Source organism: Euprymna scolopes, chromosome 31, assembly GCF_053919585.1.
Source record: "Euprymna scolopes isolate OS-2025 chromosome 31, ASM5391958v1, whole genome shotgun sequence".
Taxonomy (NCBI): Eukaryota; Metazoa; Mollusca; class Cephalopoda; order Sepiida; family Sepiolidae; genus Euprymna; species Euprymna scolopes.
This window is the reverse complement of record NC_136512.1, coordinates 30830320-30851669: the sequence shown is the minus strand read 5'-3', so window position 1 is coordinate 30851669 and position 21350 is coordinate 30830320. Positions and strand designations below refer to the sequence as shown.

The 21350-nt window shown below is 31.5% G+C and overlaps 1 protein-coding gene across 1 annotated transcript in view; it reads right to left on the bottom strand.

Moving 5' to 3' along the window:
* Nucleotides 1-21350, bottom strand: part of LOC145255671 (uncharacterized) — a 144379-nt gene that overhangs the window by 7972 nt on the left and 115057 nt on the right. Inside the window, exon 6 of the mRNA XM_080114232.1 lies at nt 5159-5200. Within this exon, the coding sequence (XP_079970358.1) occupies nt 5159-5200 (42 nt within the window). The remainder of the gene's footprint in view (nt 1-5158; nt 5201-21350) is intronic.

Genomic DNA, 21350 nt, shown 5'->3' with positions numbered 1-21350 from the left:
AAAAAAAAAAAAAATACAAGATAAAAAGAAAAAAACAAAAATAAAATTTTAAAGAAATTATAAGATAAAACATAAACTAAACAATCAGCATATATATATATATATATATATATACGAGCAAACAGTTAATAAAACATGTTAAAAAACACTTTAAAATGAGTTAAAAACATATTTAATCTGAAAAGGAAACACTAGATAAGTGGATAGTCCTTAATCCGCGAAAATTCTTTTAACTTTCTTGAAGTTATACATTTGGATTTTACCGTCACTGGATTATTTATCTTCCACCAGACTATCCATTCATGTGTAATCACCTTTTTCTTCACCATATTCCCTCTGCTTCACTTTTTTTGTTTTCAAGTAAGATCTTTGACTTACTTGTTGTTTCATCAAATACTTCTGCATGCAAAATCCGATCCCGCATTTTGCTAATTCCTACCCTCTGATGAGAAGGAAAGTATTTCTTCGAAACTCAGTGGATTAAGGACTATCCACTTATCTAGTGTTTCCTTTTCAGATTAAATATGTTTTTAACTCATTTCAAAGTGTTTTTTAACATGTTTTATTAACTGTTTGTTCGTATTATAAGCTCTATTTCCTATTTGGTTTTATCGAGCTTTTACATCTGGCTGAGATAATTTTATAAATATTAATTCTTTAATTTTACCATCTTGGATCATTTTGGTAAATTTAATTGTAATTTTTATTTTATATATATATATATATATATATATATATATATATATATATATATATATATATAATGAATGAATGACAAAAGTTTATTTTCTAAATTTCATGATGTTAACCATCTTAAAATTTATACCTTTAATTCAGTTGACACAATTCTTGACAGTATTTGTTTCGTAGCACAAAATCATTCACTTAATTATTATATCAATCAGTGAATCTATTTTGGCTTTAACTCATCAGAAGAAATAGCAACAATCAAGCCACCAAAAGAAATAAAATGCGTTTAGACCTGATTAAAAAATCTGATAATTGGAAGAGAAATTGCAAATACCTTATAGTTTGCTTACATTACGCCATTTTGAATTCAGAAATAAAGTCATTAAACCCCATCTATTCGTATTCACAAGTTCCATTAATTTAGGTATGTTTTGCCAGAAATGTTCTACTTATTTAGTAAATTTATCATTCATAATCAATACATCCCTATTTACCTAAATAACAATGATTATAATCGATTACACATGTTTACATATACAAAACTAAAAACAAAACATTTTCAATTTCCGGTTATATTAAACTATTTATTAATCTAAATTTAAAACTACAAATAATTAAGTTCTTATTACTGTTATAATTAAATTTATTATTACATAAATTATAATTCTCTGCATTTTTTAATTCGAGAACTATAATTTTATTTAGTTGAAATTTATGAATTCGCTATATAATCCGTTAACATAATCGTTTATCTTGAGTGAAAAATATTAATAATTCAATTTTAAGCTCCTTTTTTTTTTAGTTTGATGAGGTGGTCACACAGATGAAAACTGATTAAAAAGTCTGAATACCCTATATACTAAATTCCAAGTCAGTAGATCAAAATTTTGTTGAGTATATAAGTGGAGAGTTGTCCTCACACACACATTCTCACTTTTATATATATATATATATATAGTGAAACCAAGATATGCCACTTTCTTTTAACAAAGTGTTTGACACTTAGTACTGTGCCTTGAAAATCTGGATCTTTGTATTCTAAATGTACAATGATGTTTGATACATTTTATTTAATTTTATTTATAAAAAACGTGATTAATTGTAAACACAAATTTTGGATAAAACATTTATAGTAAAAATTTATAATTAAAATATTCACATTTTTAGATCTTTACATATTTTCTTTAATAAATACATTAAAAACATTAATTTGAGCATTTGAAAAAAAAAACAAAAAAAACAACAACATTCCACAATTCTTATTTTATTTATTTTTTTTTATTTATAATCAAAATTTTGGCAGTAGTGCAGTTTAGTATCCTCAAGCAAATTAAGTGTTCATTTAAGGAGAGTTCAATGAGCTCAAGGGACGAATTAACAAAGACGCTCCTCCCCTTCAGATGTTAAGAATGGTTTTCTAAATTTATTACAATAGGTATATTAAACTGCACAAGTGCCAAAATGTTATTTTTCATTAATATTTCTGTAAATAGGTGTATTTCAATGAAAGAAATCACTTTTCAGATTTTCTCATGCGGTCACGTACATTTTCGTATGTTTAGAATATCAAATCAAGGTATACTGCTGAGCACAGAACACATTTTTTAAGATGAAATAGTGTCTTGGGTGTTATGCCATATATATATATATATATATATATATATACAGACACACACACTAGCAGGCTGCCTGGCATAAAATGCACTTGTATATAATATTTTAATTCATGCAGATTAGCGACAATTATCCTAATATATAGTAGCAAGATAAAAACTATATATATATACATACACACACACACACACACACACACACACACTAGATTCAGCCACTCTGATGAGTCGTAGATGACAAAACACATGTCAGTGGATAATTATATTTTAAAAATAATAATTTTTAAAAATAATACATGTGCCGCTCCCCGTTTGGGGGTACCAAACTGGTTAAAGGGAAAATTATTCCCAACTCGCATTTAGGTAAAAATGCGCTTCCATATATATATTTGAATTCATTCAATAAGTATCGCGAACAAAAACAAACAAACAACATATATATATATATACAGGGTGACCCAAAAAAGCGGGCACCAACTCTAATTAGGACTCGTTCCTTAGTGTTTTGTCCTAATGAAATGAAACTTTGGTTATAACTAGTTTATTATATTCAAAACATCGCATCAAAACACTAGGGTATTTTGCCCTTTTTTCTCCGTTCTGTAGCATATGTTTTAGATGACCTCCATTTCGCTTTTGTTTTTTTTTGGGGTCACCTTGCATTTATGACTTTGGTGCCATTGGCTAGAATCAAAACCAAAACATACAACTCTCCACCCTCATTCCTTAGCCTTTGAGCCATGCCCATATATATAAAATTCACCTGTCATCCCTTTTTAAAAAAATGGAATCGCCCAAGAGACAAGATTCAACTCAACTAAGGGTGCAAGGTTCAGTTTTATAATTATATAGATATACACACACATTTTTGAAACTGCTCATTTTATTGCAGATTATATAACAAATTATTTGATTATATTTGTCATAAGATCATAAGGAGACAAATTTTTTTTGAAACAATTTACAGAAATGTTGAATCAACAAAAGCATTTAAGTTTCATGCACACTAACAAACAATACTTTACTAGATGGTTTAATTCAATTGGTAAAACGGTTTTCAATCAAAAAGCCGAGATTACACAGCAAGCAAGCCATACAAGAGTTTAAGCAAAAAACTTTTTTTCCTATAATCAAACACCAACAAATATTCTTTCCCTTGAATCCATAACATTTTATATCCGCTTGTTAGTACTGCAACTAATTCTGTGAGTGCGCAACTATTTTAACGCAGCAATATAAAACTGGTTTCTTTGGATTACGTTTTCAGGAAAAAAAAAAAAAAAAAAATTATCTTTAAGAATTTTGATGATAAAGAAAAATTAAAAAATCATAAAATCAAACCCAACTGTCCCCACAGAAGCCGATGGATGGGTAGTAAAGAGATGAGTACCGCATCATTCTTCATCTTCAAAACGACTGAAACTGGGCCAAAATAATTAGGATTATCATCACCATATTTGGTTTAACAGTCATTTTACACACTGGCACTTTTAGAAATTGATTTTCAAACTAACCTATCTCTGGTCAAGTCTTTATCCCTCTTTCTCTCAAGTCCTTTCTCATTTCCTCCCAGGTTTTCCTTGGCTTTCGACTGTTCTTCATCAAATAAATGAAACACTTATCCATTTTGTCGTCAGCATATTCAATTTATCAACACCCTTCACAAAAACTAGAAGCATGTGCAACTCTCGGGAACTGTTAGTAAACTATCGATTTCTAGAATATTTCCTATATTGAAAGTCAAATTCATATTTCAAGTACAATTAAAAGCAAAGGATTGTTTAGCCTGAAAATGTTACTTGAAATAAACTCATAATAAAAATGGGTGCAACTTTACTATAATGTGCTTTTGAAAAAATGTATTTCAGAGAAAAACATTATTACATACTTATGTGCCATGTCGAGATTAGTATAAATTCCAAAAATTACAAAAAATGGTCCAACAGAAAAATAACTATTTGTAAAAACAAAATTTTTTGAAGTTGTTTTTTTACTGTAAATTAACCCTTTAGAAGATCGAAGTCGAGGGAGATAAATGCATTCAATCATTTAAGTTGCTTTGCACTGAATCCAATGACATTATCTTTCAAGTCGGTCATCTTGCTTTTTCTTGATCGACTGGACGTTTTTTTTCCCGAAAATCAGCTCTGGTACATTTTCTACTGGACCATTTTTCATAATTTATACTAATTTCGATATGACACTTCAGTACGTAATAATGTTTTTCCCTGAAATGCCTTTGTTCGAAAATACTCGATTGGGTAGAACGACACACTATAGTAAAGTTGTACCTAAAAATGTTATCTAAATGAAAGAAATGCAAAAGTTGGGCTCATTCTTGCACTAAATCACTATTTCAAGTTAATTCAACTTCACACAATGGACACATCATCTTTCTTATGTACAGCTTATCCATATGTGATGTAAGTCTCAAGATTGACTAATTTGCATATTGCTTTTGAAAAGAACATTTTATTAATTAACTATTTCATAAATTAAATGATAGCTTTGATTTTAATATAACAAACAGCTCCATTTCACAATATTGTTTTATTTCCTGGACAAATTTCTTTTCCTTTCTTTATGATCATATTTAAACATTAAATGTATAGCGAAAATAAAATCTTAATATTTACCACTATGAATGAATTAAAAAATATTTCATGTTTACAAAAAAGTTATAAGTCAAATGTTTATTATTTTAAATTAAAGTTTTAAGTATTTTGAACAGCATTGCAACGTGATAGCAAGCCGGCAAAGCTAATTAGTCGTCAATAAAAAGCACAGTGCTATGATGACGTTTTAATAAACTATCATAGCATCGTGCTGTCAATAGAAAATAACAAGAAACTTGCCTTTGCCAAGGTTGTGAGATAGTGGTCTGTTCCGGGGATTAGCTGTAAAAAAAATAAATTAAAAATTATGTAAGTCTATAAATCGTATTTAGATTTTCAAATCACAAGATGGATGGTATTTATATATAGGACATATTTAAAAAAAAAAATATTATTTGCTAATTTTCGTAAATAAAATATTAACTAAATCATTGAGCCTAATTTATCAGAATTTAGGATATGTATATATATAATGATTGTATTACTATGACTTCTTATGTTAATTCAATGAAACTCCACTGTTTATGAAATAGTGCTCAATAACAAGTAAAGCTGTATCACTGTATAAATTTCTTTACTTATACAAATATTGGCTACATATGCACATACATATTTTAGGCCACTATTCTCAACTAATTTCAGATGATGATGCTGGATTTCAATAGGAATCACAGCTAAAACATGTATGCATATATGTAGCCAATAATGTGTGTATTAATAATATATATATATATATATATATATATATATATATATACATATATATATATATATATATATGTTGCAGTTTCTGTCTATCCACAAACTCTTAGGTTTATGGAAATACACTCATAAATCGTATATATTCTAAAATTACATTATTCAGGAGAATTAGATAAGTATATTTCATATTGATCAAATGAGGCACAACTTTATCATGGGTCTACATTCACACTTGACATCCATAAAAAAGAAATCCATTTTTATTAGATTTACAACTTGAAAATCATGCAAATTAAGAAGGATAGAAATGATTATATGGAGTTCAGGGCTTGGTGTAAGACTACTTATTTATTCCAAGAAAATATATGGTGTGTCTCAGGTTAGAATTAAAGTTTATCAATTTTTCAACATTTTTTTCTAAACAAATATTGATGTATTTACATCCCTTTCTTACCCGATCAATGCTGAGTACATAGTTGGCCCCACCCCAAAAATTGAATATATAAAATTTAAGAATACATAAAAATTGTAACATGGTGCAGGAGCATGGACTGGGGAGTAGAACATAAGATTTCTCACACAATACTAGGTTTTCATGCTAAGATGTGTGTGTGTGTGTGTGTGTGTGTGTGTATGTATATATATATATATATATATATATATTTTTTTTTTTAATTACCGTTTTAGTTACACATGTTTCGATTACCGAATTGTTGATACAATCCAATAACTTCAGACTTTTTTTTTCTGTAAAGTCTGATGAAGTTATTAGATCGTTGATAACAGAAACATGTGTAACTAAGCAGATAAAACGGTAATAAAATATATATATATATATATATATATATATTTGCTCTACAATAGTATTGAGCACTTTCTTTAGGTTTTTACTAATTACCATTTTTGCTATATATATATATATATATATATATATATATATATGGCATAATCAGGTGTACCCACCGGTTCACGTCAGATCACCAAAGTTAAGTAACGTTGACCCTGGCTAGTACCAGATGGGTTACCATTTTGGAATTCTAGGTGCTGTATGTGCTCTCCACTTATTTCGGCATTGTTTCCAGTTATCCTGAATCTCCACTTGCCACTGGTATTTAAACATGTCGACACAGGAAAGTTGTGGTTAGAGATTGCGCACCTCTTGGCACAAAAATTTCATGCACAGGCACCCTTACAGTGGGTATTCATAGTTAGCCAAGACTGAAGGAAGCCATATATATATATATATATATATATATATATATATATATATATATATACATACACACACGGATCCAATTCTGTCTCCAGAGACAATGGACACCTCTGTAAGGATAGCTGTACATGTAATTGTGAGGTAAATGTTGTGCAATCTCCAACCACACCTTTCCTGAATCGACACTCCTTGGGTCCAGTGGCAAGGAGAAACCCAAGATTGACTAGAAACAATTCTGATATATATTAGATTAAGTCAATTTATAGCTCTATAACAAGTGTTAAAATAACTATTTAAAGGTTTCCATACAGGTTTTGTTGAATTGTGTACAAACGTCAAACAACTCCTCAGTTACAGTAAATATTTTCAATCGGAAAAACCAAAACAGTTCCATGTTTTGTTCTCCCTCCCACCCCCGGAATAAAGAGGATGTAAGCTGATGAAAATTACTCGAAATTGTTAGGAGTCTTATGATTGCTAAAAAAAATACTTATTCAAGTATAATATAATACTTCAGTTTTCATTCCTGTAACATTCAAATTATACTTCAAAGTGTAGTATCTGTTCTTCAGATGCTGTACTTCAATTTCTTGTTCTCTATCAGTGGAGGAGAAATCCTTCACGACTGAGACAATTTTTATTTTTGTTCCTTTTCTCCACATTAAAAAACGACCCTGGTGTTTAACTCTGTCCCGTGGGGAGGAATTGTAAATAGGAACATTCAAATTATACTTTGAATAAGTTATTTTTTAGAAATCATACGACTCCGAACAATTTCGAGTCATTTTCACCAGCTTACATTCTCCTTATTCCAAAAAAAATAACAAAAAACGTGAAACTGTTTTGGTTTTTCCGATTGAAAATATTGACCGTCTCTGATGAGTTGCTTGGTGTTTGTACACCATTCAATGAAACACATGCAAGACAAAATGAAATATTATGAAAGAAAAAAATATAAACATTTTTTGGCTTTGGAATGTAAACGACTGATATACATGTTCTGAAAGTATTAAAGCATTTTTATTGAGCTTAAATAATCGTGCAAAGTGGAAAAATTCTTATATATATTATTAGTATATGAGGCACTGAACGTCATAACTCGATAAGCGCCATCATGGCAAAATATCAAGTTAGTATATCATTTTATTCCCCATAGCCTCCTCTAACATGTACAAGAGAAGTTATGGTCAAATTCAGACCAGAACATGGGTAGAAATCGACTAATGCACAGTATACCTACAAACTTTCTTAGAACTGCACGCCTGTGGAACTCTGTTCCGTCTGCCTGCTTCCCTCCGGACTACAACTTGGATGTCTTCAAGTCTAATGTTAACAAATTCCTAATGAACCGCCCCCCCCCTAATTAAACACTTCATAAAATCTCCTCACTAACGTGATGTACTTGCAATAACCTTTATCCCTGAGTGGCTTCCGGGCCTTGATAAGTGGTGATCACTGTGTAAAAAAAAAAAAAAAAAAAAAACTAAACTTTAACAGCGTTTTTTGTCCATTTTTTGTTTGTGACACTTACAGAGTTATGACATTTAGCGCCTCATATAGTTTATAATTCAAAGTATATACATATGGAAAGTAAGATTTTCCCCCTTATGGAATAAAAAAAATGTTGCATACGCAAATCTGCTACATTGATTTAGGTTAATTATCGGTATATATTTTCAAAAAATCATCAACTTGATTTTTCTATTACGTAAGTCATTCATTCATAAAGTCCAAGGAATTTTCACTTTCCTACTCAAATCTACTATTGTTGCCACATCTGGTGAGGTACATCTACCAATCTCACTTTTAGACATGGTTCAAAAAGGTTTCAAATCTAATAGGTCCCACACTATCAGCCAAGTTCCAACCTCTACCCCATCACCGCTATGTTGTATCTCTGTGCCTGTTTTACAAGTAGTTAAATGGAATGTGCTTTGATTACCTCCTCAATACATGCATACTCCCAAATAACCAGACAAGCAGCAAAATCCCACCCCTTCACTGTTTGAGGTCCCTAGATGCCGGAAAACCTTCTACTGTAATAGCTTTTTTCAAACTGCTAGACTTTGGAATTCCTTGTCTGTTTCCTGCTTCTCTGATTGTACTAACATGCAGAAGTTTAAATGTAATGTGAACAAATATATCTTTGCTCAACTCCTCACAACTGATCTTGCTATTATCTACATTTTCAACCTAAACAAGGGACGCCCCTATTTATAATTTTTCTATTTATCATCTCCAAAAAGTTTTGATTGATCAAATTTCTTTTTTAAATTCTAGCTTACCAGAATAACAAATTAACATTTATCAAAGAATTTTTTTTCCTTTAATCGTTCTAAACCAATTTTATCTTCTAAAAGAAAAACAGACATCATGGATTGCTTGTTGCATACATTTCACTTAATATAAAAGCGTTGTATTTCAGCATTATTGAAAGTTATTCTTTAAAATACAATAACTTCTCTACAATTGGTAAAAAGGAAAAATTTAAAAGCACCAGATCCATTAACAACATGCGTTGATTTAATTAGAATATTCATTCATTCTATTTTCCCATATTTGCGATACTATAGTCACGATGTCAACATGATTACACTGTTGCAACCACACTTCGTTTCAGTGTTTTTACGCTCAGCTCATAAACTTACACAATAAGGGTTCACGGGTTAAAAGTTAAAAAGCAATCTCATGTGATTCGATTAACATATTTCACTATAGGGAATTTCATGTTCTTATAAAACAAGCCAGACTTTTCAATTTCTTTATTTTTTAAATAAATAACTTCTTTACAAGAATTTTACTGATTTAATTACAGCCAACAAAATGTATTTCTATTTATTCATAAAAATATTTACGAAACAAAAAAATAAAAATATTACTAGTAAATTAGCTAGAAAGTTTTTTTTGTGTTGTTTTTTTTTGTATAGAAATCAGCCAATTTTGTGAATTCGTTTGTAATATTAAAATCCTATTTAGAAAGATTTACATAAAATAATTTAGTGTAGTTGAGTTTCTTATCAAACAATTCAACTTTTGTTTGAATTGCTTTTGAAATAAAAACCATACATTGTAAAATTATTTCATTTACAAAAACCATGGTTAGGTATGAATGTTGAAACAAGCCTTTCATATATAGTATCCAAATTGTGGTGAGTTTACGGATGATATCCTTCAGATTTCTTGGAGCTGATCTCATACTCTCTGGATGGTTTCAATGAAGGGTTTCACTTAAACTATCCATCTGCTCTCAATATGTATTGCTGTTACTACATATGGCCTTTGCTTGCTGTAGGCAACAGATGATTCCTTTCTTTACACTATATTGATAATGGAAGGCGAAATTTGGATATTGTCCAGTGAAAGCTTTCGATATACAAATGACCTAAACTCCTCTGAACATGTGTCAGTATGTCTGCTAACTACAATTAGGCTATAAAACATATGACCTTGAAATGTTACACAAATAGTTTTTTTTTTTTATATTATGGTTACCAAGCCCAAAAGTCACTTGATGATAAGGGTTAATGATGAAGAAATACTACAAGAGGATTGAAAACTATGAATAGGGTGGACAAAATTTTATCAATTTATCAATTCAAAAATCGCAATCCAAAATAAACAAAGAAAAACGTTTACAAAAGAATATTAAAATGCAAATAAACAAAACAAAAAGTAAAAAATATAACAACAAAAAATAATGAACAAAAGAAAAATAATGAAAAAAAACAAATCTATTTTCCGGATAGTTTTTTTTTTCGTTTTTCTTCTTTTTTTTTTTTTTTTAATGTTTTAATTTCTAAAAAAGGCAGCAGACGACATTTCAAATGAAAACACCAAATACATAAGACATCAAAGTTGTAGAGAGAAATAAATAAAAAAACAACAATTGCATATATCTACATTCAAGCAATAAAGGATTTGTGAACAAGGCTGGTGCAGCTGCATTTGATGCAAGAATAATAACAACAATAATAACAAACAAACAAAAAAAGCAAAGAAAAACATCTATGGTGGTTGATAGACATTTGTACTTAGACTGGCAAAATTCAATTGAACGAGAGGAAGTTTAAAAACTGACATATTATCATGAACTTGTGTGTGTGTGTGTATATATATATATATATATATATATATATATATATATACACACTAACAGGGCTACCCTGCACAAGGAAAAAGCGTAACATAACATCTATTCCTCTCTCTTTCACTTCTCTCCATCTTTTTTTTTTTTTTTTTTTTTTTTTTTTCGCTTTACCTATTCCCCCCTGGACACACACAGAATTTCAGTTGGCATAAGGAAAATGACTAAAAAAGAAAAAACATTAGAGTTACTTTTCTTTAGTTAATGGTTGGAGACCAGATTATGTAATAACATTAAAAGATCTGTGTACATCTTGATATTAAATGGTATAAATGGCCATTTAACCCTCAGATAATTTTTTTTTAATTTAAATTTTAAACATACATCCGGGGTTACATGGATTAAAAAAAATATACCAACTTTGTATTTTTCATGTTTTAGCTGGACATGCAAACTGACATTTGTCCTTTATATAGAACTAGCAGTGATACTTGGTGTTGCCCGGGATCACAAAAACAAATAGAACAAATGAACACACCTGCTTTACTGCTTTACGATATTGAACACTTGTAAATTCTGCAGCAGTTCTACCCCCCCCCATCAGATTATGGGTAGGAGAAGGACTTTAACTGTTCTGTACTTCAATGTAAAAATTTAATAAAATAATACTGTAAAAATTGAATTTAACTTGAAAATCCTATCATAAACTGTAGAAGTACTAAATGGATAAGAACATGAAAATGTAATCACCCTAAAAAAGAAGAATCTGCACTTTTAAGGAGTAACAGTAGAGTCCCCCACCCCCTAATTACTTAAATGTTTTATTTGCTTTAAAGCAGGAACAAACATATATTGGATAATTAAAAAAAAAAAAAAAAAAAAATATGCCCATACCTAAAAAAAAAAATATTATCAACTAAATTAACCTACCCATTTGTTAATTCAAATGATCCAACTTAAGCTGAATAGTTGACCCAACGGGTCACTTTTTTTTTTTAGTTTATATTTAAAAACAAATTACAATTATAGCTTTAGTTTAAAAAATATAAATAAACTAGCGGAATACCTATCATAGGATGGGTAAACTTAATCCCCCCCCCAGACAGAACAGTCTGGCACAGCATTCAAAGACCTTACAGACCGATCATCTCCATAATTCGTAATTAACAAATTCTGCATATGTGGAAGTTGTGAACCCTATAACCGAGAATCTGGAGAGTCGACAGATACAGGCCACAGAGATGAGATGCTTCCTAAAGATTCACAACATCTCATACAGAGACCACATTATAAATGATCACACACAAAATAAAATTTCAGCATTTACAGCTTTGTTTTTATTTGTTTAATACCAACTTTGTGGATGTTTATTTCAGCACGGTCCGTATACCACAAAACTTTTTCTTTAACAATTATCAACGATTTTATGTTTCAAAATATTTTATAGTCTTAAAAGCAATAAAAAAAAATAAAACTAATGACGCTAGCTGGGATTGAACCTAAAATCTTAGGGTCTTCAGTCTATCATGCTATCCATTAACCTAACTGGAACAAACATGTCAAGACATTAGAAATTAATACAGTTAAAGCAAGGACAGTTTAAAATATCTACGCATGTGCAGAGGATAAAGGCGTTGATAAAGATATGATCATACCTGCCCTACCCTATTAGATTCCACGGCAATTCTACACCAAAGAATTAACTATTTTTCTCAATTTTAGATAATCTTTGTCTGAGAGATATAAACTTCATTATTAATACTAGCCTGGGTGCCCAATGTTGCCCGGGTGTTTGGAGGTGTGTTGAGCAAAAAAGAAAAAAAAGTGGTAGCAGGCAGGTATGTTCAAACTCGTACCGTGAAGGAGGAAAAGAATATGAAAAAAAAAAAAAAAACGTGACATCTTTGCTGTTGCACCCATCACCAAACCGGAAGTGACGTAGGTTTAAATTAAGGCTAGTCAATCAAAAAGAGGGGATAACTTTCGAAAATGTCGTCTAAAAAAGCAATCCCTCCCTGTAGAAAAGTTCCCAGTTGAGGGTGAAGGAATTAATGTTTTTGGCCAATTTTTCGATATATGTCGTCCGAAGTGACGAGCTTCAAATGATACTGATCCCGTGAAAATCCATCGTCTTTGTCAAAAGTTTTAGGCATACATACAAACATACATTCTAACAGACAGGTGAGATTTATATTATAGACTAGTGGGGGGTACCTGGCGTTACCCAGGTGTTTGTAGGTGTGTGTGTTTTTGGGTAAATGAAAAGAAAAATCGTTGGCCAGGTGTCCCGGGTGTTTGTTTTAAAAAAAAAAACAAAGCCTTGACGCGCAGTTGGAAAATAATAAAATGTGAAAAAAAAAAAGTGCGACGTTTAACGGCAGGTGCCTGTTTTTGACGAGTAAGTGATGTCAACTTTGAGTGCGGGACAGTGTTTTATTTACCGCGAGTCTGTTCGCTTCTTTTTTTATACGAAAAAGCTTACTGTACATGCAGCAATCGAAAATTGTTGAATATTTATCTTTTGAAAGTCAGGCAAATTAAATAAACAGGCGACTCCGGTTGTTAACTCGTAGATATTATCATTTAGGCGTGATATAAAAAGTTTTAAGAAGTTGTGAGGCGACCGATTGGTTCTCGGAAAAAAAGCCTTTCTTGGACATACACGAAAACGCACACGCAAACATTTTCGCTTTTATATTTATAGATTATTTTTACTTTTAGCTGATCATACAGACATTTGCTCTTTACATAATAGACTAGCAGGGCTAGTCGGCAATGCCCAGGGAAAAAAAGTAACCTATTTCTATTAACACGTCTATCTATACTATTCTATATCACTATCTTTCTCTCTGCTACCTCCATTTTCTGCTCTGCCCAATCCATTTCTCTCTAGATATTCACACAAACAACTCTTTATATATTTGATTCTTTGAGTAACGAGTCGGCATTTTCTTTCCAATATATTATATAAAAAAATCTAAAATTTAGCAAAAGGTTCATTCTTTTATATATATATATATATATATACACACACACACTAGTGCCCAGGTGTGTCGAGTAAGGAAGCCCCCCCCCCAAAAAAAAAACAAGTAGGCAGCTCAAGTGGAGAGAGGTGTTAAAAAAAAAGTGGTGTAGGCAGGCAGGGTCGAACCCATAACGCGGAGGAGGAAAAAAAGGTGAAAAAAAAAAAAAAAAAAAAAAAAAAACGTGACGTCTTTACCGATGCATCCATAGCAAAACCGGAAGTTGCGAACATCAAAATTAAGTGTAGTCAATTTATAAGAAAACGATGACTTGCTAAAATGTCAGCAGAAAAAGCGACCTTTCCTCGTAGAAAACTGACAAATTGAGGGTGAAGGAATTAATATTTTTGGCCAATTTTTTATATTTGTCGTCTGAAAGATCGAAGTTTAAAATGATACCGGTTTCGTCACGTTTCGACGCATCTGTTAGAAGTTTCAGCAAAACATACAAACACATACACACACGCATTTTGCCTTTTATATATTAGAAGATATACACACATACACATATATATAAGCTTTCAATCAAGTTGATTTGTGAATTCATGATATTAATCAAAAAGTACAGAGTTATCAAATTTTTTCCGGTGGATTATTTCCTGTCAATATCATTAAAGAAATTTTTTTTTTTAAATACAAAATAATATCATTTATTACTACGTTAAAGTTAAGTCCATCAACATTTTGTTTCCCAAATATTACATACTTCAACTCAAACAATACCCGTCCCGGGAGGAGTAAAATTAATTCTCCCAAACAAGACAGTTCTGCATCACTTTTATGCCCCCTGACAAAGATTGAAAACATGATTCTAGACCTTATGTTTAGAATCCTTTTTCTAATTTTGATTAAAATCCCTTACATGATTTTTATTCTAGAAAATGTCTCAAATTTAAGGCTTAAGCCAAAAGAGTCTTAAGAAATTGAATCCCAGGGAATGTTGGTGCTTAATAACTATGGAACAAATTTAATGCAAATTTGAAATATTTAAATTCTCAAATGTAGATTGTGCCAATAATATACCTTCCAAAAAACCTTTAAAATTCCTCATAGAAACTGAGATTTGAGGAATATTTATTAAAGTCTTTTACCCATTGTTAAAATTTCACAAATTATCAAAGTTACCTGAATTTTCATGAAGGGCTTCCACGAACGTTTGCAATAAAACCTAAACTAAATATAGCCTACATTATGATCCTTTACACCTTGCAACTGTGTTCCAAAATTAATGATTATTTTAGGAGTGAATCCTGTATATACAAATATAAAGACATGCACATAACTAATTTTATATAAATAAAAATAAAAAATATATGCGAAAATATTCATGAGTCGTATTTGAAAAAAAATCCATTTGACTTGTTCTAATTTGCGACAATTTGCAATGAATTCATCAACTGACCCATTTCTTACAAAGTTTCTGTCTCTCACCTATCAATGCATATTGTTTGGTTCCCTGCTCTCTTATTTCATAAGGTGTCTATAATTCTCACTACCATCTCTCTCTCTGTTTTATTACCTTTCATTGTTAATAAACAAACTATAAAACACAAGGTAATGATAGTCTGTTGCTTGATTGTTTTGCTTTAATGGCATATCAACCTTTTCAGGTTATTTGATGCCAAATTGATTTCCAAATTTTGAAAAAAAGGTATCATGTTCCCCAGTTCTTATATCTCCAAATATTTTATTCATGGAGTTTGGTTTGATTGTTTTGTAGACAAAAATTTATTTTGGCTTTGCAGAACATGATTGAGTTTTTCAAAGGGAAGTAAAAAAAAAAAAAAATGTCTAGTGCATTTAAGTCAAGAAGCAAATATCTTCAGGCATCATGATCTGGTAGCACCAGACTATCTTTTATATCAACAAAACGAAATATCACATGTAATAATACTATTTAACCCATAGCTGGAGATGGAGAAGGCAGGGGAGGAGAATAAATAGGAAAAAGAGGAGAATTTGGGATTTTATATTTTTGTTTTATAATTAAACTGACTTCGCAAACTCATTTTGTTTATTCAAATGATCTAACTTTAGTCGAATAGTTGACCCAACGGGTCACTATTTTAGTTTATATTTAAAAACAAATTCTGATTATAGCTTTAGTTTAAAAAACATAAATAAACTAACGGAATACCCATCATAGGATGGGCACAATTAATCCTCACCCCCATATAGAACAATTTTGCACAGCTCTCAAAGACCTTACAGATTGATCATTCATATATATATATATATATATATATATATATATATATATATATATATATATATATATATATATTAATATGATAGTGTTATTTTCTGTGTCACGCTTACATCCGTGTCATTTAATTATTATGTACTTCCATTTCTGGTTATAAATAATTTTACCAAGAATTCTTCATAAGTTTTGGTTTCGGTTATAATTGATGGCACTTCAGTAATCTTTTAGCTTCAGTTTCAATTATGGCTGAAGGAATTCAAGTTATATATATATATATATATATATATATATATATATATATATTCGGTTTTGATTCAAGCTAATGCACCCAAGTCATATCGATAGATTTTTTTTTTATTTTTTAAATCGCAACTTCATAATATATAAAAATCGATAGAACATTAACTCTATAATAACATATACAAAATCTGCAAAACTTAAAATATCATATTTAAGGGTACTTTACGACCAGACTTTACCGGGCGTTTGTGCTAGCTTAGATAAATACTTTTGCAGTTTTAACGAAAGAGCTATATTAATATCAAATCGTCTCCATTTACACTGAACATCTACAGAATGTCAACGTCAATATATTACATATGAATGAGTACCCTGTGGAATTTCCACAGGTCCTGCCAGTTAAGATAATTCTGCATATGTGGAAGTTGTGAACCCTAAGTGATGGTCTGGAGAGAGAGAGAGATGCAGGGCACAGAGATGAGATGGTTCCTAAAGATTCACAACATCTCATACAGGGACCACATTACACATTACAAATGAAGAGATGAAGAATAGACTCATACAAGCAGTTGGACCATATGAACATCTATTGATCATTGTGAAAAACAGGAAAAATGAAAATTGGTCCAGCCATATTACACATTCATCAGGTATTGCAAATACAATTCTGCAAGGAACTGTACAGGGAGAAGAAGGAAAAAAAAAAAAGGTAGACAAAGAGGTGGGAGGATAAGATCTGAAAGTGGACAGGACTCGTGTTGCTTAGGAAAGCAAATGAACACATATCTAAGGAAATGGCAGACCTCCAATCTGTAGTGGAATGGGGACAAAAATGGATGGTCACATTCAATGCTGCCAAGACTAAGCTTGTTTCCTTCAATAATTACAAGAAACCTTCTCTACCACCAATAGCAATGGTCCAAAACACATAACCTGAAAGTACTTTTTAACTCCTCTGCCTAACGTTGACAGGGAACATGAGTTAGAACAGATACATTGAGAGTATTGCTTAGGCCGCTGCGAAGGTGTTCTCTACTGTGCTAGAAAGCTATTGATGCCTGAAAGTATCCTGTACCTCTATAAAGCTACCATTTGCCCATATATGGAGTATTGTTGTCACATTTGGGCTGGTGCATCTCCCTCCTGGACAGCGTTCAAAAGAGAGTCGCCAATCTGATAGGTCCTGAACTATCTTCTGCCTGTTCTACAAGTATTTTATTAGTAAATGCTCTGACGAACTACAAGCACTTGTACCCCCTCGACGTAAATACCTCCGACAAACCTAACAAGCAGCAAAGTCCCACCCCTACACAGTAGAGATCCATAGGTGTAAGAAAGTTTACTACTCCAACAGTTTCTTCCCCAGAACTGCCAGACTTTGGAATTCCCTTCCGGGATTCTGCTTTCCCAACTGTACTGACAAGTGTAATGTGAACATACATCTTACTGCTCATCTCCTTTCATAATGTCGCTGCAACTTATGTCCCCGATAGTAGCCCCCTACTTCAAAGTGACACTGTGCCTTGTTTGGGGTGAAAATTGAATTAAAAAAAAAAATAAAGCTAGTTGATAGGTCATCTTTGATGCTCCAATGCTCATCCAGACCAAAGGACAGATGAAAGTGAATTGACAATATTATCTTCTAAAATTAAAATATATATATATATATATATATATATATATATATCACACCAGATTCCGTTTGTGTGAATTGACAGGTTTCAAATTGTTTTTGATTAAAACCAATTTGGTTCAATCTATATTTTGATGATTAAAAACTATACAGCAACAATTGAGTTTAACTTTAAGAAAAATGCTATTAAAACAAATGTTAATACTACTTCTTTGTTATATTTATAAACTAGCAGGAAGACCCGACATTGTTCAGGATTGAATAAAGATCACTATTATGTACTTTTTCATAATACTTATAACACTACATTACTTTCTTTGTTTTTACTGCCCCTCCCCCTGCTCCGCCTCCTTTTATAGTTAAAAGAATTTTATTTAAATCAGATTTAAAGTTTTAAGAAGTTTCTGTCCTGATGATCATTTAGATGAGAGCACATAGACACTCGACACAGAGGGTAACAGAGAGATTTGAAACTTCCATTATCTTCCCAGGATAATTTTATAAATATAATAAAAATGTCATCAAAATAGGATCTATTTGAAATTTTCAGAGGATTAGGAACTCATAGATGCACTTAGAGATTTGAGAACATTTCCATTGTCTTCCCTTGCAAATTTTACACAAGTATACACTTTGAGATTCTATGTAGATTCTACAACTTTTCTTTCTATTTGGAGGACACAAACATTGAGTTACATATATATATATATACACATATATATATACACACATATATATACACACACATATATATATATATATATATATATATATATATATACATATTTATTATATAATAGAAGATTTAAGAATTATATAGAAAAACAAAAAACTCAAGTAATTATTGATTTAAGTGAAACATCCTATGTAAAAAACAAACAAACAAAAATGTCTATTTCTACATGACCATTTACAGCCGGGGGGGGGGGGGGGGTCCTCAGCACAAAAGCCAACAGAGTCTCGGCCATTGCTGAGACGGCGTGTTCTCTGTTGACTGAGATATGTTTTTTGTCTTGTGCAGTTCTAGGAGGTTCATCATCCCAGGCTTTATCTTCTCCCTTTGAGAAGGAGTTAGTTCATTGCTAATCACTGGAGGTGCCCCTATTGGGGAATGCTGACAAGGCTGCGTAGGCATTTTTTGCAAGTCAGAGTGCTCTTCCACTAGAGTGTTAGCGTTTCAAATCTCACGTTCTGACCTTTACGCCACATGCCCCTGCTGAGGGATATAAATAACTTCTGGTTGTCTAACATTACAACTTATTTTAAACATATTTCTGAAATTTTGAGATGACGATTAAAAATTTGTATCATTTTACTTATCTTGGTTATTATTCTCACATCAGGCGAAACATTTGTAAAAAAAACAAGTGAAGCATGCATGAAAAATAACCAAGTTTATCCCCCCCCCCCCATTTAGTCCCAAAAGTCCCCAGGGGATGTCAAATCCTGGTGTAAATGAATAAACAGTGCAGTTTTAGGCCTTAACATATGTAAATTTCAGTTCTACACCATGCAAAAAAAAAAAAAAAAAAAGAAATGACTAAGTCCATCATTTGCCCCTCTCCCATTTAGCCCCAAAAGTCCCGAAGGCCCTAACATATTTAAATTTGAGTTCAGCACCATGCAAAACTGCTAAATAGACATACACAGAAAATTTTGAACAAATATGGTAAGATAGTCCCAAAAATGGAGTGTTTTTATTAGCCCTAAAAGAGCCCTGGGTCACACCCAAGAGTTATCGCGAAGTATAAACAAATAAAATTATATAGAAATCAGTTAGTTACAACTTTTCAGAAAGTTTTATAAAAATCCGACGCATCAATTTTCTTTAATAAGCAAAAAAGTGTGAATTTTAGCTATTTTTAACCCAAAAGGCAACCCTAGGGTGGCAACCGGAGTTTTCCCAGAAAATCCGTTCTGTTACTTTTTTTTTTTTTTTACTCATATCATGTTTAATGTTTGTGCAAAATTTCAAAAAATTCCAAAGCGTAGTTACTGAGAGAAGTGCGGATGGATGAATGAACAAGGATGAATTTACAGGTCCACCCTTCTTCTGTTGGGGGACCAAAAAGCAATAAAGATGAAAACAGTAATCTGAATAATCCAAATATTTTTAATCATATTTAATTTCAATGTTGAATTTTATTTTTCCCTTAAAGAAGTCATTGTTTTAAGTTCATATTAAAACATTCGAAGCAAAACAAAATTGCTTTTCAGGGAATTTAACTTTGATTTATTTTCTTTTTTCAACAATTATGTTTCTGAATTTTTTTAGATGAGAATTGATTATTCGTATTATTTGGATTCTTCGGAATACTGTTACATTCTTCTGAAGGTTGAAGATTTAATCCTCAGTGAGATCGACACTCAAAATACAATTGCAAATGGCTGATGGAATGAGAGCACACTACCCCGTGGATTAAATAAAGATTTTCATTCGAAATTCCAGAGTTCAACAGAAAGATTCCAGAGTTTGACAAGATACAGTTGAAGAAGGGTGGAGGTTACATTGACTGAAATGTTGTAGAATAACACTGAAGATGAGAACAGTAGTCCAAAGTAGGAAGTATATTTGATTTCAAACATCTCATAATTAGTTTTATAAGTTATTCAAGGAGTTGAGAAAAGTGTAAACAAACAAACAAATGGACAAATTATTTTTGGACAATTTTACCCCTATAATGACCCCGGGGGTGGGGTGGGGGACCAAATTTATCTTGGAAAATCCGTTCTGTCAATAATTTACTTTCACCATGACTAATGTTTGTGCAAAGTTTCAAATAAATCCAAGTCATGGTTATTGAGAAAAGTGCGAACAAACGAATAGAAGTGAATTACTAGGTCCGATCCCTCCTTTATCAGGGGACCAATAAAAAAAAAAAAACTATACATTATTGTTGTCCGAGTGTTTGGAGAAAAAAAAAAGTGGTAGTAGGCAGGCAGGCAGGCTCGAACCCGTGATGCCAAGGCGGTAAAGAAAAAAATGGAAAAAAAAAGCTGAGATCTTACCGCTACGCTAAGATGCGAGAGGAAGTTAAAAGCGTTCAAATTAATTGATGTCAATCAAAAAGTTGACTTGAAGTGAATAAGTTAAGAATCACACCGGTGCAGAAAAGGTCAGTTTTTGCTTCCGCACGATGTTGGAGAAAACCAGCCCCCCCCCACTGAAGAAGGGGGAGCTCTCCAAATAAATAGCAATTGTCTGGATATGAAGGGTTTCCCCAACATTGATCAAAGCTAATTGCATTTCTGGAGGTCCAGACCGGAAAGCCAGGCGGCCTACTTCGCTCTGATTAGTTTCACTTTTATACGAAAAAGACAAACAAATAGG